The 18,882-nt window shown below is 44.1% G+C and overlaps 1 protein-coding gene across 1 annotated transcript in view; it reads left to right on the forward strand.

The window, feature by feature from the left end:
- The first annotated feature begins 14,231 nt into the window (after positions 1-14,231).
- Positions 14,232-18,882, forward strand: part of KIAA2012 (KIAA2012 ortholog) — a 116,618-nt gene continuing 111,967 nt past the window's right edge. Inside the window, exons 1-2 of the mRNA XM_028168624.2 lie at positions 14,232-14,315; positions 15,504-15,788. Coding sequence (XP_028024425.2) covers positions 14,232-14,315; positions 15,504-15,788 — 369 coding nt within the window. The remainder of the gene's footprint in view (positions 14,316-15,503; positions 15,789-18,882) is intronic.

Consider the following 18,882-nt stretch of genomic DNA (forward strand, 5'->3'; position numbering starts at 1 on the left):
CTCGTGGGCTTCCCTGGTGGCGCAGTGGTTGAGAATCTGCCTGCCAATGTAGGGGACACGGGTTCGAACCCTGGTCTGGGAGGATCCCACATGCTGCGGAGCGACTAGGCCCGTGAGCCACAATTGCTGAGCCTGCGCGTCTGGAGCCTGTGCTCCGCAACAAGAGAGGCCGCGACAGTGAGAGGCCCGTGCACCGCGATGAAGAGTGGCCCCCGCTCGCCGCAACTAGAGAAAGCCCTCGCACAGAAACGAAGACCCAACACAGCCATAAATAAATAAATAAAATTTAAAAAAAGAAAAAACTCGTGATATGGGCAAGAAAGAAGAACTTAGTTATAGAAATATCCTCATTCATAATCAAGCATTATCATGTAATATTTTAATTATCTGTCTATGTGTCTGCTACCCCAGTAGACGCCGAGTTCTCTGAGAGCTGGGACTGGGTTTTGTTTTTATGTCCAAATCATAGTGCCTGGTATATACCAATTGTTCAATAAATGTGTTAGGAGGGAAACAAGGAAGGAAGATGAGGGAGGAAGCCAGTTAGTTAGTTAGTTAGTTTCAAGTGAGAGGGTAGTGCTAAGCATAAGAAGTGCCCAACAGATTTTTAACAGATTGACAATGTATTGAATCATAGGATCTTTGAGTTGGGAGTCATCTTCACTTGTCTAAATCCCCAGCTGAAGAAGTTTCAGTTCAGAGACTAAGTGGCACATAGCTGGTTAAAGGCATAACCAAGATAAGGCCTCCTGACTCTAAACCTAAGGCTCTTTAGCTATGTTATAAAGATTCCTCCTGGTCAGAGAAACAAGAGGCACTTGAAAGGAGAGCTCTGCAAATCTGATGATTTGGGGTGGCTGGGAGAGGGTTTCTAGTAACTTTGAGGTTGCAGTCCCTAGTGGAGCTGATAAAATCCAAGAGCTGTGTGCCCTGACATGGGTTCATCCCCTGCTCAGTCTCCTCCTGAGAGGTTGTCAAGCTCTCTGCAGAAGAGTGAGGTCTGAGTGTTTATGCATGGCTGAGCAGCGGTGAAGAAACATATATTGCAAACATATTCTGTGTAGTGTGACTATGATTTTGTCTTCTTAGCAACCCTCCTTCCTTCTTCTGAGAACATCCAACATGCACATAGTGACCATGAACCCCACATTGCTGGTATAACATGAACCAGTCACGGCCTCCTCCCTGACCCAGTCTCCATGAGCACAGTTGATCGTGGTGAGGGTATGCATCTGACCCAAGCTAGGCCAAGTTGAGCTTTCCCCTGGGAATCAGAACTGGAATTGAAAAGGGGAAATCAGTCTCTCTTTGGGTCCCTGGGTTGTAGGATATAAAGTCCAAAAGCCATTAGTGGCCATCTCACGGGCCTCAGAAATGAGAGGCAGCAATAGCATCCTAATGCCATTCCGGTCTCAGATTCTGCTTGTTCCTGCGATGAAGGAACTCAGTATCATCATCATAATAGTTCACCATTTCGCTTAGTCTAGTTTGCATTGGGTTTCTGTCATTTGTAACCAAAGCAGTCCTGACTAACAAAACAAACCTTTCTTTAAAAAACAAACTATATTTAAAGAAATAATTAGCATAATAAGAAAAAATTAGGATGTCTTTCTAATCATCCTTTTCTCCGGGAGACTTTGCTATATGCACTTCTTACTACCTAAAATACGTCTCACCCTGGAGAGTATCCAATGATGCCAACTTCTAAAACACAGTGGTAACTGGAAACAAAGGTGAGAATAACAAAGCAAATGCAACAGCAGATTTGGAATGCATTGAAGACACCCACCTGGCACCTCCACAAAGACTGGGTGTCTGTCCAGGTCCTCCAAGAAGCAGACACCAAGACAGGATTAGGTGTGCAAGGGATTTATTATGAAAAACACCTGTGAGGGAAAATGGGAAGGGAGCCAGGAGAACTATCAGGGACAGGTCTGACCACATGAAAAAGGGAGAAGAAAGTTTGGATTGGAAGTATCTTAGACTCTGTGCAGTTCTAAAGAAGCAAGGCTACCAGGGGGTCCTTGAGCCAAAGTCACTCCTGAGGAGCCCCCATCGGCAGTGCCTCCTGAGAGCATACCTGCCTGTGGTAGCACCTCTCTCATTCTCAGTCCTCTGCTAGGAGCAGCCTGCGGGAAGCTTGGCCTCAGCGCAAACGCAGTGATGGATTTCAGAGAGCACAACTGGGCCCTCGGTCAGTTATACTTCTCAAAGTTGGAGATCTGAGAGGTGTTTTTTTTTTTGACCTCGCCACCTGCATGCAGGACCTCAGTTCCTCGACCAGGGGTGGAACCCATGCCCCCTGCAGTGGAAGCGCAGAGTCAACCACTGGACAGCCAGGGAGGTCCCGAGAGGTGCTTTTTCATGGCCACCACAAGCTGCCTCTTCTCTCCACATGACCCCATCCAGTACCTATTTCTTCAGTGTCCACTTGAATATCACCTCCTCCTCTGCCCTGATTTATACAAGCAGAGGTACTCTATCCCTCTGAATTCCCATAGCATTTTCTCCATTCCTCTCTTACACGACTTAAAAGTTTCTATCTTGCTTTACTTTCTTGTGATACTTTCTATTTTGTATTGTGTGTGTTATATGCCGCACACCCGGATACAACTAACCCCTGGAAGACACGATTCTGCAAGGGGACTGAGGAGTGGGAGGGGGCTGCTTACCTTATTTGCTAACTCTGGGCACTGGAATCTTGAGCTGAATACTGAGAGTTTACCTCATTTAGATATCCTCTGTATTCCCTTTATTCTCAGACTCTTATTTGTTCACATCTTAACAACTCCAAAATTGGGATGCTGCTTATATCATGTCAAAAGAAATTTGCCACGTGCTGGCAGGAGAGTGAGCGGAGACAGAGTTATTGTCTACCCATGGGAGAGCTTAGCGAGGCATATTTACAATAAGTGAAGCAAATATTTATTGCTGAAGGCATGACTACACTTTCATGTTTTCTTGCAAAACAACAGTCAAGCACTTCAGAGGACACAGGAAGGGGACTGCCAGTCTACACAATGGGCACTGTAATTACATACAATAAAAATCGACAGATCTCTCAGAAGAAATAGAATTTTTAAAGTTAAAGGAGGTTAGAATGATCAACTCATTCATTTCAAAGTCACCTGCAGGTGTCAAAGAGTTTTCTGAACCTTCTGGATGACTTTCAAGACAAGCTGTTTACCTTCCAGAAAGGAATAATTTAATTAAGGGTAGGACAAAACTATGAGTTTAACCAAACAGGAAATACAAATGAAGCCCTGGTAGTCTTCAATATGACTAACAGACTGTCTAGCCTACATTTGCTAAGGAGGTCGAGATCTCTAGGCCAGGTGATAAAAAGCAGAGAATCCCCATAATGCTATGCACAGCTGCCAATGGTCTAAAATGATTCAGGAAGAATCATTAGGCTGAATTTGAAAGAGATTTATTCTCATAAGTTGAGTGAAGTACTGAAAATAAAATGTCGGGATAAATGTTACCTTTAGTGTTCTTATTTATGGTAGGCTTTTATCCTTAAAACCTGTTATTCAATTAGCACTATATCTTAAAATATATGACATCTTGGAATTGAGGAAATGGGTTTAACATACTAATAAGTAGAATAGATCTTTAACTTTTGATTTTACATTAACGCCAAGAGGATTTGTTAAGATTAAATCCACACCCTGTAATGACAGTTTACAACAACAGTTGTAACATTGAATTGGCAAAGCTCAGTATATGTATCACAATTCACTCTTCCTCCCTTGCCTATGGAAGACATAACAATCAACTACGGAACTCTCTATTTTGCTAGGCTAGGATCCTGCAGAATTATTCTCAATCAAGTGTTCTAGGGAACCACCACCAACTGATTCTACTTGGTACATAACAGTAAACCTATATGCCATCCCTGTGCTATGTTCTTTTATGGAATTAACTCCAAAGAATATACAAGGGGTTCTAACCCCAGTCTCCTCTTTCTCCATCCTAAAGAATTAGTGATGGGCACTCCCTGGCGGTTCAGTGGTTAGGACTCCATGCTTCCATTGCAGGGGGCACAGGTTTGATCCCTGGTTGGGGAACTAAGATCCCACAAGGCTCGTGGCACAGCCAAAAAAAAAAAAAAATATTAGTGAAAACTCACAATAGTGTGGCTAAAAGAACCATTTGGGGATCAGCTTAGAATCTTCTTGCAGGTTCTGGAATCTCTAAACCTTGTGCCCCACGTCGCTGTGGCTGCCCCCGCCTTGTTAGTAACCAAAAAAGTTGTCTTTGTTGACATATTTACTCTTATACAGCCTTTAATACCAAGCATCTTTCAACTGATGCATACGAAAGATTTTCTTCCTTAAAATATGCCCTACAAATGCTCGCTTGCTGTCTATTCTGCTAACTAATGAAAATGGCAGTGTAGTATTTCATAAAGTCAACCGCTCTAACCAAGGGTTCTGTGTCTTTATTCTCTTGGTCTTTAATCAGAGTGTGCTATCCTTTGTTAGGAAGGATAAGAATCACTTCCTGCTTAGAATCCAAGCTGAAAATGTGCTCCCCACTTCAGAGTGTCTTGAAACTTCCTGTGTCACACCATCAGGCTTCCCCCAAGGAAAAGCAGCTCAGAGTCTTACTACTTAATCATGCCCAGCCCAGTAACATACAGGCTCACTGTAGCATGTCTTCTTTTCCATTGCTAGGCTGTGAGCTTCCTGAGCCCAGGGACTATATATTTATCTATTTCTCCCTATTACACTATCTCTTATTGAAACCTTCATGTAGATGCTCAATAATTTTTTTCCTTTTTTTTTTTTTTTAAATGTAAAAACTATTCGACTAAGACCTATCTGGAAAGGGCTCAAGGACAGAGAATGAGAATGCTTCCACTGCACCAGGCTACACCTCCGTTCCAATCTGTTGTAACTCCTGGATCTGAAGAAAGAGTTAAGGAATTTTGTTTCTATTATTACCTCCTCTTCATCTCCATCCCCAAGAATCCCTGATGTTCAAGGAATTCCTCAGCCTAAAAAATAAATAACCAAAGAGAGCCTTCCATCTGCTGTATCTGTGGTTCTCAACACTGGCTCAATATTAGAATCACCTGGGGAGCTCCTAAAACTGATTAGCGTCAGGGCCCTACTTCAGAATAATTTAATCAGAATCTATGGGGGTGGCACGTTGTTTCTCCTAGTCCTTGCCATAGCCCTGCATGATAAATGCTATCATCCCCATTTTCCAGATGAGGAAACTGAGGCTCAGAGAGGTGAAGAATTTTTCCATTACACATCTAATAAGAAATGGAACAAGCCTAGTCCCCAAATAACTCTCAAATGTGTGTTGTTTCTGTTAAGTGCCCTCAATAACATATTTTAACAGCTTGTGAGGTAGCACCACCCAGAGCCCTTACCCTGCTAAGCTGCAGACAGGCTGGTATCAGACACAGAGAGCCTTTCATCCACACACACAGCTGCAGGAGAGGACCTTCGCTTGCCAAGCAGAGCAGCCACAAACCCTGTCCCTGAATTGTCAACTGTCCTATTACATCTTGGCACCACGACCAGGATGACTGTTTTCTCTTGAGGAACCAGAAGGTTAGGGCAGCACAAGTATTAGGATGGATGGCCAGGCCAAAAGTCAACATCTTTTGTAAATACTACTGTGAATTTTGAACACTTTAATTCCTGAATGATGCTATGTGTTTAGATTTCAGTGAGTATAATAAGTACATGGGATGAAATTTGATTTTAAAAAAAGATAAAATGAATTAAATGGATCTGTATGGGTGAACCAAAAGTGAGAACAGATTATCTTTGTCCTCATCTCTACTTTATTGCTTTCACTTTATCCATTCCCTAGACAAAACAAGAAAACTCAAAGCGATTCTCCATAAGATTAAAGAATTCCCCTAAAAATGCCCATCTTTATTAGAGAATCTCATCAACTTTTTTTTCCCCCAAATGCTGCACGAAGAGCTACTTTTTCCCGCTATTCTTAGCAAATCTGGAGCTGCTGAGACTTCTTGGGGCGGGTGGAGCAGCCGCCAGACTCCCCGGGTTCTGTTGGAGGCAGACTTCTTCCCCCAGCTTGTGGCTGACTGGGGACAAGCCTTCCACAATATGGATTTCGTTGTCTGAACTCCCTCAGCTCAGCAACGCCCCTTGTCAGAGCACAGAGCCCGCAGTTATAACACAGATCAGCCCAGGAAACAGCTAGTCATGAATCACAGAGGCTCATGGGTTTCTGCAGAACAAAGAAAGCCAGCTCTGGGAAACTTTCTGGCCCAGGCTTTCTCTCTGTCCCAGTGGAAAAACAGGTAATTTCCAACTGGTCCTATAGAAAAACAGTACAAGGATCACTCAAGGCAGGTGTATCCAACCCAATCCATTGCTTTATCTTCTCACATCCACAAATGCTATTTTTCATACCAGCTGCATCCTAAGCCCTGAGTTAAGATGGTGATTAGTGGTGGTGGTGGGCGTCTCAGTAGGAGCTTTCTTAAGAAGAAAGGGCTTTGATTGAGCCAATGAAAGCTGTTGCCAGGGAACCAGATGCCATGAACAGGCCACTCCAGCAGCGTAAGAATACAAGCCGGGAGTGCTGGACTGAGCATTAAGTGTACTTGGCAGCCGAGTCCTACGAGACCTGTTAACCCTTTGTGCACCTAACTACGTCTAGACAGCGAATCAAGAGGAGGATTATGGTAAAATCTGAAAAGCTACCCCTGCTATCAGCCTATCTCATTGGAATGTACCCTTTCAAAGATGTTCTCCCTGCTTGACTAATAACTGGCCCCGGACACCTGCTGTAGAGCAGGTTGGCATCAGAGGTGGGCATGAACAAGGGCTGGCTAGGAGCATGAGGTTCTGCAAAGGGCACTGCCCATATCTGATCACACTTGTTATAACACTAGGAGTAGAGTTATATCTGGTCTTTGGCCTCTGAGAAGGGGCTCTGCTGCCCCAGGTGGGTCTGCTCTGCGAGATAAGAAGGAAATGCTCCCCTCCTTCCTTAAACATATACTTACAGAACTTCCTGGGGCCAGCCCGAGGTTAGCAACCTCTGCCGCAGTTTGAGATTGTTGCCTGGAGGAGCATGGGCACAGGCTGGCTGTCTGGGAAAATGGGGAAATGGGCAAAGCCGCTGTGGACGGGCCTTCTGACCTACATCCCAAGGGAAACCATCCTCCGTCTTGCCCCACCGCTTCCTCTCCCTCATTTCTCCCCCATCAATCCCAAACCCAGGGATCGATCCACTCTGGGTCCCCTTCCTGCACAGCATGGTTAATTCAATCTCTGCAGAGGGACTTGCATCTTAACTCAGTTCTCGGGAAGATGTGAACGCTTTCCCAGAGGAAACTATAAAGGCTGAGTAACAGGCAATCGGTTTACCTGTGGGCTAGGGGCTCCTGGGTTCACAAAGTGACCTCTAGCAATGTGGGCCTTGAGGGGAAGTTCTCCCAGAACCCAGGCTCCCTGATGTCCCTTCCTCTTCCTCAGATTGTCAGCTCCAGCTCCCTGGCTGCTGCCCTCCTAGGCTGAGAGTGAGGACTTCGATTTGTACATCAAAACCTCACTAATGTGGGCAAATAGTGGGGAGGTATTTGTGTACCTTGCGTTATGCAATACAATGTCCCTGAAAAGATACATGTTATCAAATTAACATCTCTAAAATGATTAGCAGACAGCTCACAATTTTTACTCTGTAGTAGTTAGAAAGTGTAAAAACCATTCTCATCATAGAGTTTAGAGTGAACTGGAAGCCAGATGGCAAAAAAGTATCTAGTTGTACAACCCAGCGACTTACTGTCTACTACACATGAGATTCCCTACTGTGAGAAAATGGCTTTCAGAGCATCATTTTGCACAACAAAACTTCACTACTGTGTGCTAATAGCAGGGAGAGAATCCATGTGTATTCTCAATTGTGTGATGCAATTATGTCTGTCATACAGAGTTATGTAAGTCAGAAAGAAAAAAACAAATATTATATATTAATGCATATATGTGGAATCTAGAAAAATGGTACAGATGAACCTATTTGCAGGGCAGGAATAGAGACGCAGACGTAGAGAACAGACATGTGGACACAGCGGGGAAGGGGAGGGTGGGACGAATTGGGAGGTCCAAGAGGGAGGGGACATATGTATACATAGAGCTGATTCACTTCACGGTACAGCAGAAACTAGCACTACATTGTAAAGCAGTTATACGCCAATAAAAAAACATATATATATATATATTTCTATTTATTGAGTACATACTATGGGCCAGGCACTACACTCAGTGCCTTACATAAATCATCTTATTTGTTAATTAAATAAGCATCACTGTGCCAATATTTAACAAAAATCAAAAGAAAAAATTTACCCACCACCATACTAACCTCATAAGTAAAGCATTTTACCTTCTTACGCTAATAGTCAATGGTTCTAAGCTATCAGAATCCGTGTACTTTTGATGAATGGCATCTGCTCTGAGATTCTCCACTTAGAACTGAAATTGCCACTGCTTTCATCACCCTTCACAAGTTGGTTCCTATGAAGGTCTGTTACATTTGCCCCTAGTGACTGAGCCGCTAGCCAAAATAATGATTGATTTCCCCCATGTTATGAAAGAACGAAGAATGTGTGATTTTTATTTCTTCTCTAAACTTACTATCTCTCCACCATAAATTTAAAAGCTTGGAATTACTGTGAGCACTCCTACTAATAAAATGAAGCCCTGAGCAAAAGCATAACTAAATACTTTAGACTCCCAAAGCAAACTCTTCAGAAAGATCTAAAGTAAATAGATCCCCAGCCCTCTCACTACTCAACTAGGCGGACCACGTGGTCATAATTTTTCCATAAGGAGAGGAAGAGAGCAGAGCCACCGCTGACACTTTCTCCCCTGCTATGATTCTAGAATATTCCTGATTGCCTTTTGCATTTTATTCTTTCAAACCTGACCTGGGCTACATGAGAAATTAACCCTAGCCTCTGAACAAGCCAAGGAACTTATCCTCAGCAAGTCTGTGCTCCTTCCAACAAGTTGAGAGCTCTGTGTCTTCCACACTGATTCTCTTGGTGCCCTTCAGCCTCTAAATACCAAGTTTTCGTTGGTCAGTGTCTCTGACCTACGACTCTGAGCTTTGTACTACAGGCAAACTACTAATCACTGAAACAGGCTTTGACCTAATTCTCTTCTTTTCATATATCTCTCATACTGGCTCAAGATCATTGCACATCTCGCTGCACATGTTAAAAGCAAGCAACAAATATTTATTCAGTTGTTACTATATGTAAGGGGTGCTATGGGAAGTATTAAGAATTATAAGATGTGGTCCCTTCATTCCAAGGACTTACAGTCTAGCTGGGAGTATAAAACACAAGCAAATGGAAAGAGCTTTAATAATGCAAGGCCATGTTGACTGTCATATACACAGCCCATATTTTTAAAAATACTTTGTTTGGACTTTTTCATACAACTCGCCTTTGGTGCTTATGGCAGATAACCGCAGACGGCTCTACCAACCTTCATTCCACCTTCCCTCCAGTGTAGGAGGCTGGAAAGCTTAAAATGTGATTTCCTAGAATCCCCTGCAACTAGATTTGCAAACTAAAGTGAGGAGAAACAAGGTTGGGGAGATATGAGTGTTTTGAGGTGGTCACAGTAGCTGGACACAGATCCAGGGTCCAGTCACCAGCTTCATGGAGGAAGGGGGCACTGTGATGGCCTCAGTCAGCAGCTTCCTGAGGGGTGGATATTAGCCATGATGTAATGTAGCTACTTATGAATAGCTGCTGCTCTGTTGCAGAAGTGGGATGAACAATAGGCTGGGATTAGGACCAAATTTGGACAAGGTCTCATTTCGCCTCTGGTTCATCCGTGGCTTTGTGCAAATCATTTAATTTCTCTGTGCCCTGGTCCTTCCTCCTGGAGTAACAAGGACCACAGCAACAATTCCTCTTGTAGGCTGCCCGTGCAGGTGACTACAATTCCTAGACCACACTCTCACACTGCCCTTTAAAGGGAGATGAGGACCCTGGCACCATCCCACACGCTACTTCCCCAACGTGGCATCCATTTACCCCAAAGCACTTTGGAGCAAGGGACAAATTCCTGGATGCTCTGGGGACATGGCCATTGAATAACATCTCTTTTCTTTGTTTCATGTGGTTTCTATTTATTTACAGAGCACCATGGTTATTCGTGATGCTTTACAAACCGTAAAAACAAGGTCTCCACCCTACAGAATTTACAGAGTAATTTAAACAGACATGCTGCATGGGCTGACAGGTCAGGCATGCCAGGAGATGGTGTTGGTGTTATATAACATGGGTGTGGAGGGTTTCTTCTTGAGTTATAAATACTTTCCAGTTACAAGGGCCTTTCATCTGGGGTCCCCTACCACTTTAGAATAGCAATAACTTCGATTGCTTTCTAAATGCACTTTCCATAAACTGCTGTGGGGATGGAGTAAATGCTTTTAAATGTCTATTAATTGATCTGTACATCTGTTCATTGTCCATATTAAACAGCATGGATGTAAACACGACAGTTTAGGAGAGGCCCACTTCGGGCTCTGGTCTGGCTGCTCCCAGACTGCAACCCCAGAGGGGCCTAGCAGCCTTGCTATATAGCATTGGGAGGGCCAGATGGGCACCTGGCTATTTTCCCAGGTGAGATGCTCCTTCAACCTAGATTCAGAAAGATCACTTCCTGGGGACCTACTTCACCATTTATAGATGAGTTAACATTTCCAAGCCAGGTGAGCTCAGAGGAAGAATTTCCCATGGAAAAACTTGGAGTTATTCCTTGGATGACAACAATGGCTCTCATTCCGGTCCCAGGCACTCCGTCACTTTTCTCTTATGCTACCTTACTTCTCTTCCCTGAGCAATGGCATTTTCAAAATGGCAACATTTATATTTCATTGCAGTTGGTATGGAGTTTCCTCTTCTATGTCTCTCTCAAAGGCCATTTAGCAAGTGACTATTCCTGGCCTATTTGACAAATTCATTCCCACCCAAGGGAAGGTTGGCCTGGGATGCAAGGTCCTAAAAGTTCACCTTTATGAAATAAGCTAACATCCCTCGTTCTATCCATCCTTTATACTGTTCTCAGAGTTATCTTTCTAAAATCCAGGTAGAATCACATCACCCCCCATTTTAAAAACCCTACCTGAAGAATAAAGTCCAAGGTGCCTTCGCAGGGACATGTGGCCTTGGCCAGCTGGCCTATCTCTCCAGCTTCATCTCTGTCCATGGGACCCGAGGCTGTGGCTACACCAAAGAAGTTGTCCCTTCCCCAGAGATCTTAGACTTTCCTTTCCATGCCTCCTGCAATATGCTCTCTCATCTTCCCTCCTCACCATCCACTACTGTCCATTAAAGCCCACCTCTAATATCCCTCATCTTCGTGACCTTCTACAAGGCCCACCACCATGCATCATCCCACCACCACCCCCTCTTCTTTCCTAGGGCACCTACTCATTTCCACCTCCATATCACCTTGTCACATCATCTTTCAGATACGGGCTCACACGCACCTGTCTTCTCACCCTGCTGGGAGCTTCTTGAGGGCAGAGACCACATCTCACATACAGTAATCTCCCAGTAGAGCTCTGTTGAAGGGTCCTTTTGGCACTTTGAAGGGATGGAGAAGGGGATGGGAGAGAGCAGCTGTAGCTTAAGACCTGGGAAACTATTTGGAACCCGCATTTTGTAGAATTTTGTCTCATCTGCTGTGAGGAGTTCACTCTACAATTATGCTGATCAATTGGCTTTCACATTATAAAGTACTAAATTCAGTTTTTGTTTTCTTTGCTCTACATTTTTTTTAGATTTTAACTCAAAATCTAAAATATGCATAACATAAAATTTATCATTTTAATAATTTTAAAATGTACCATTCATTGGCATTAAGTACTTTTACAATGTTGTACAATTATCACCACCACCGATCTCCAGAAATTTTTCATCTTCCAAAACTGAAACTCTGTACCCATTCAACACTAACTTTCCATTCCCTTTTACCACATCCCCTGGGAAACACCATTCTACTTTCTGTCTCTATGAATTCGACTACTCAAAGTACCTCATATAATTGGAATCATACAATATCAATATTTGTCCCTTTGTGACTGGCTTATTTCATTCAGCATAATGTCTTCAAGGTTCATCCATATTGTAGCATGTATCCAAATTCTTTCCATTTCAAGGCTGAATAATATTCCATTGTACATGTTTGTAACATTTTGTTTTTCCATTCATCTATCATCTGTCAAGTGGACACCTGGGCACTTCCCTGAAGGTCCAGTGGTTAAGACTCCGTGCTTCCACTGTGTGGGGCTCGGGTTGGATCCCTGGTTGGGGAACTAAGAGCCCACGTGCCATGCGGCATGGCAAAAAAAAAAAAAAAAGTGGACACCTGAATTTTTTCCACATTTTGGCCATTGTGAATAACGGTGCTATAAACATGGGTGCTCAAATATCTGTTTGAGTCCTTGCTTTCACTTCTTTGGGGTCATATACCCAAAAATGGAATCGCTGGATCATATGGTAATTCTATGTTTAATTTTTTGCGGATCTGCCATACTGGTTTTTGTTGTTCTTGTTGTTGTTGTTCTAGGCTGGGCCATGCAGCTTATGGGATGTTAGTTCCCCTACCAGGGATTGAACCTGGGCCCTTGGCAATGAAAGCTCAGAGTCCTAACCACTGGACCGCCAGGGAATTCCTGCCATACACTATTTTCCATAGCTGTTGCACCATTTGATATTCCCACTAACAGTGCACAAGGATCCCAATTTCTCCACATCTTCAGCAACAATTGTTATTTTCTGGGCTTTTTGTGCTTGTTTTTATTTTTATTTTTTTTAATAGTCAGTTCTAATGGGTGTTGAAGTGGTATCCATTTGGATTTTGACTAAATTCTGTTTTGAACCTCTGCATTCGCTGATTTGATTCCCCATGATAAGCCCAATCTAATTATACACGATGACCTCTATTTCTTCCTCATGAGACTTGAGCCTGCCTCCGAGAAAAGTGACAGCCACAGAGGGAGATCTAAAGGTAAGTGGGCCTGGGGCCAGCTGCACTTCTTCATCCAGGTCAGCAGGGGGCGCTCCCACGGGACTGCCCTGAAGGCTCTGATGACAGATGACAAGGCAGGTCGCTTTTCCAGACCAAAGAAGAGTCCTAGATAAGCAAAAAGGTCTCTTTGTTCCTTGACCGTCTTCCCTCAGTTTTGTCCTCCTCACAGTGTCAGTATCAAGGAGAACCAAGCAGCCTAGGCCACAGCAGTGGTTCTCAAAGAGGATGCCATTGACATTCGGAGTGAGACCATTCTTCATTATGCAGGACAGCGGACAGTCATTGTGACAACAAAAATGTCCCCACCCGCATCTCCCAAGTACCCCCTCCCTCTAGAGATGGGAGGTGCCCAAGTGAGATCCAGGTATGCAAAGGAATCTGGAGATTCCCAGTGTCCACTCACTGGGAAGCTTCTCCCACTTACTCCTGCAAAGCAGCGACCACCAGAAAGAGGACTCTTGTCCAGTTGAGGAGACCCTGGAACTCAGCCAAGGAAAACGTCACAGGTCGCTTTAGGTGACCTAGACGACTCCTCTGAGTCTGTTAATGATCACTTGACAGTGAAAGGCTCGCATATCAGGAGAAGGGGGAGACGCTCTCTAAAAGCAAGATGAATACTATAACAGAAGAAATATCCCAACATACCCACCACCCCCCCAATCCCGAAATCAGGACTTGAAATCTGAGCCTGGTCCCTTCGATGTCCATTTGACCCTCCCTCCCCGCAGTCCCTGCCTTGCCTAGTCCGGCTTAAGGGACTTCACTTCCCTGTGCTGCCATAGCAACCAGGAAACAACCTCCGCTCCCAGTGAGAAGGATGGTTCTGTGGCCCAGATCTGCCGAGGCGCACGGCCGGTAACAGAGCAACAGGACCAGGGGACAACAAGGGCACAGGCAAAGGGGAGAGAGAGGTTGCCCAGAGAGTAGACAATCCAGGGCTTGAGGAGTCTGGGTTTGCGGTTTATTTTTTCTCCCGACAAAGACACACACTGTCTAAACTGTGTGACTGGTTGTTATTAAGAAGCTGCTGTATGAGGGGAAAATGTATTTAATAAAAGGCCCAGTGTTTGTGGTCTTCTTGGGCTCACTGCTGAGGTCAGGAAATCTTGAGGTGTGACCAGTTTTCAGTCTTCAAAACCAAGATGAACTGCCCTTGAGAAGGGTGGTCAGAGGGAAAATATGTTCACCCTCTCTCTCCTGAGCCGGGGACACGGGAAGTTGGTCCAGAACAAACAGAAGTTAGAAGTCTATTTTGAACCAGAGGTGAGTCTTACAGCTGAATAAAAGCATATTTTGGGGGTGGAGGAGGAATGTTCTATTTTTTCATTTGGGGCTGAGCCCTGTGTGTTTTGGTTTGTTTTGTTGGTCCAGCGGTGGGGGTCACTGGGAGATTGTCCCTCCTCCTTTTCTTAAATTCAAGAAAATAAGATAGTTTGCTTGACACACAGAGATTGCCACTGGGGCCCTCTTCCTCCCCCCTCACACACTGACTTACAGCCTCATTTGCTTTAGACTGAAGGAGATTCCAAATTGTCTAGAATTTGGGTGGTTTGGTACGAGACCAGAATTTCCACCTGTGTTCTAGGCAAGCTGATGGTTGTTTGGTTTTTAGACATCATGCTCTGTGGTTGAAATGCTGAAATGTTCGTGCCAATTCAATGGCTTCCTTGAACCTTCTGGAATTCAACCCCCAGGACTCACATTTAATATAGGCAAACTTTTTTTTCATTTTAGAAGATTTTAAAGAGGTAGCAAAATTCCCTTGTTGTACTGGAATTTTATTTCATTGAATCCTGCCAGGAATAAGAAATCCACTGGGGGTACTTTGAAAATTTTTGGATCACACAGAGATTCCCATTGTTGTTGTAGTTTGTCATGATATTTGACTTTCACTGTATTAAAAGACATATAAATTTTCAAAGGACCTCTGTGGCCAATGGCATTTACTTACTTACAAGATATGTAACTACTTTATAGGCTCTTAAACAGCCAAATTAGGTAATGTTACATAGCATCTAGAATGTATAGAAATTCTCCCTGTGTACAGCTGAAGTGATGGGCTGGAATGGTTTTCTCCTATTTAAACTGCCAGCTGGTCCAGGTCTAATTTCAAAGTTATCTGCTGCCCTTGGTAATTCTGACTACTTACTTGCATACCAGGAAATTTTAACTGGCCTGGAAGCTACACTCTACCCTATTTAAGCCTCCAGGCATAAATGGCTCTCCTGAAAGTTATATAGGGTAAAATAGAATCGTGCCCTAGGTTCTACTAACTCTGAGAGGCAGAGAACAAAAACAGTTGCCAAGAAGCGTGAATGTATTCTGTGACACCATGTGAGCAATTCAGAGAAAACCAGTCACTAAAAACACGTCAAACACCTGCCCAAGCAGTATTTGCTATAAAAGGGCCTTCCACTGTGGACCGATCAAGGAGGTTTCTTTCCATTGCAGGATTACTTGAACTGGAAGTCCGCAGAAGATTATATCCTGGTCAGCAAACCGCAGGGTGAGGGCAATGCCGACCAGCACATGTGGAGCCTCCTTCTTCCTAAAACATTCAGCACTAGAAAGGGCGCCCTGATCCTCTACTCGGAAGGCTTAGCCATATCAGCATGGACCCCCAAAGAGGGGAGAAAAGGCTCCTACTGCCCCAAAGGCCACAGGAAGAGGCTGGATCTTGAACTGTGCACACTTCAGGACCTCAAAGAAGCCATCCTGGCGTACGGAAGGAGACAGGTAGGCAGAGCACTGTCCAGGGTTCAGGGAAGGCCCCGGTCTGTGTCTCTAGAAATCCAGGTGCAGCTTTGGATATGACCTCTTCGCAGACCCTAGGAAGGTATGAAATCCTCAGACTTCCATTTCTTCATCTCTAAAATGGGATTGTACTCACAGTACACAATTGTCATGAGGCTTAAATGAAATAATCTATGTGAAAGGGCTCTGAAAAGCATAAAGGGCTGTATTATTATCATTTTGTGTTTTCCTTTCCATTAGAATGACACAAAGTCCTTTCCAGCATTCAGACAGATCTGGGCTGGCACACGTTTCATCAGAATCCTTGAAGTTCTGTCTCATAGCCACAAGCATCACGATCACACCTCTGATGTTCTTGGCTTTGTGGAAATGAGGAGAACATTTTAAATATTTACCTTGAGCCCTTCAGCATCTGCAGGATAAGTTAATGACTTTTCCCACTCTGAATTTAATATTAAGGGGAAACCCCTGTGCTCATTTTTCTGATTCATACTCTCTAATGTCTTATGAGATGTATACGTGGTCCCTGCTTTATATAATGACACGCATCAGCCCTATGGTTGAGGCCATGAGAGAGGCTGGGACAATGTGTCACTTCGTGAAATTCTAGCTTATAGATGGTGGGTGACTCCCTAGTTTAAAAGTCTCTGCTGGCTTCTCATTCCCCGCAGGATAAAGTCGTTAACTTCTTGTACCAAGAGCTTCAAGCACTGGCTTTCTCTTCCATTCCTAGCCGTATCTGCAACTTGTTCTAACCACTGCCATGACTATGGACCCCTCAAGGCCCCACCCATGTGAAGAGCTCACTGTTCCACTAACATCCCATGCCTTTTTGTGACTCTACGCTTTTGCACATGCTTCTACAGCTGGAAAACTCCTATTCATCCTTCAAAACACAACTCCAATGTCATTGCCCACTGAAGCTTCTCCCACTTCCCTAGACAGAGCTATCCCATCGCTCCCTCCTCTGTGAGCATTCCCATACCATCATACATTGCAATTCATCTCTTTGTCCAACGGTTACCATCTCCTTGAGGGCAGGAATCACATCTAAATCTTAGTTTCCAGAAAAAAGTGAGTACCCATAAATGTTTGTGAAATGAATGAATCGATCATGCACAATACCGTCAATGTTTTTTAGATCATCCCCCAGTATCATTATTGAGCAATTTATCACCTACCCCACCAAGGCAGAGTTTCCAAAAGGAAAGTTCCTCTGCTCCTTTTCCTCTTTCAAAATACAAAGAAGCTTAATGACCTTGACCAAATGCCCAATTGCCCTTTGTATTAAAAATCATAAATTCTTGGATGAAAGGAAACCAATTGTTGTTGAATGCTTAGTATTATATTACAGCTATTATTTCATTAAATCTTCACAATGACCTGTGAGATATGGTTTTTCTTGCCCCCTTTTGTAGATGAGGAAAATGAGGCTCGGAGGAGTTAAGTGACTTGGCCAAGGTCTCAGAGCTAGTTAATGACAGAGCCAGGATTCAAACCCAAGGCTGCCTACTCTCCAGGGCCAGCATGCTTAGCACTTCACCCTATTGTCCGTGGACTTGGAAGGCCTCCAGGAGTCTCTGTGCCAGGCCTTGGCATGTTTGCCCTCACATCCACTCCTCACCCTTACCTTACTCTACTCTGCATCACAGTGGGGTTGACCACAGGCTGCATATAATTCCACAAACATCTGTGTCAACCAGCTTCTAATTGAATTTGCCATTGGAAGACATTGGAAGGAGATTGGAGAGGGAGAAGAAAAAAGCCTGGGTATTTCTCCCCTCCCATTCTACCTGTAGTGGTGAGAAGCACCCGCATCACCTCTGTGGCCCACCTCCCAACAGACAAGCAGGGCCGCTGTAGCTCCAGGTTCCTCCAGGTGACCCTGCCAGCTCCTTCCTCTGCCCTTTCGCCTAGGGGTCAGACTGGCTTCCTGATGTTACTAATCTCAGTGTTGCCTCAACATCTTTTTGGCTTCTGAGCTCTCTATTCACCTGTGTAACCGATTACCTGAATTAAATTCCTTCTACACTTAAATATTTAGAGTAGTTTCTGTTTTCCTGGCTGGACACTGATATGTAGGCTGACTTACTGCCCAGAGCAAGAATACCCTCCACAGCTTTCAGATGCTTGTCTATAGGGCTTAAATATTCCAGGCAACAGTGATCTTATTACTTTATAAAGTAGATGAGTCTGTTTGGGGATGGCTTCAATTTTAGTTAGACTTGGGCTCCATGAAAAAAAGTTTCTGTCTTCCTGAGGTATCCATCTACCGGACTTACAACATGTAACTGTACAAACAGGACACTGTAGTCTCACTCCAAATGAATAGAGGGGAAATGGTGTGAGGAAATCAGAAAGGAAAGAAAAAGTTTGGAATAGTAATAAGGCAGGAATTTAAGATTAGAGGACATGGTACATTAAAATAGGAGGAAAAAAACCCAAGAGGGATTTGGAATTAAATACAATGAACACGGGCTTCCCTGGTGGCACAGTGGTTAAGAATCCGCCTGCCAATGCAGGGGACACTGGTTTGAGCCCTGGTCTGGGAAGATCCCACATGCCGCGGAGCAGCTAAGCCCATGTGCCACAACTACTGAGCCTGCGCGTCTGGAGCCTGTGCTCCGCAACAAGAGAGGCCGCGATAATGAGAGACCCGCGCACCGCAATGAAGAGTGGCCCCCACTTGCCACAACTAGAGAAAGCCCTCGCACAGAAACGAAGACCCAACACAGCTATAAATAAATAAATAAATAAATAAATAAATAAATAAATAAATAAATAAAAAGTGGATGGTGGCCCCATTCCTAGAAATCTCCACCCCTTCCCCAAAATATTGATAGTTGAAGTAATCCTTCCCCTCATTAGCCTATGAAATTACCCAGCCCATAAAAACTAACCATGCCATATTTCCGTGCCTCTCGCCTTCTGAGATGGCCCACACTCTGTCTATGGAGTGTTTCTCTCTAAGTAAGTCCACTTCTTACCTATCCAAAAAAAACCAAAAAACAAAACAAAACTATGACTTTGAAGGAGGTAGACAATGAAAGGGAAGGCCAGGTTAACCCTAGAGAGC

Source organism: Balaenoptera acutorostrata, chromosome 8 (genome assembly GCF_949987535.1).
Source record: "Balaenoptera acutorostrata chromosome 8, mBalAcu1.1, whole genome shotgun sequence".
In the NCBI taxonomy this organism is placed as follows: Eukaryota; Metazoa; Chordata; class Mammalia; order Artiodactyla; family Balaenopteridae; genus Balaenoptera; species Balaenoptera acutorostrata.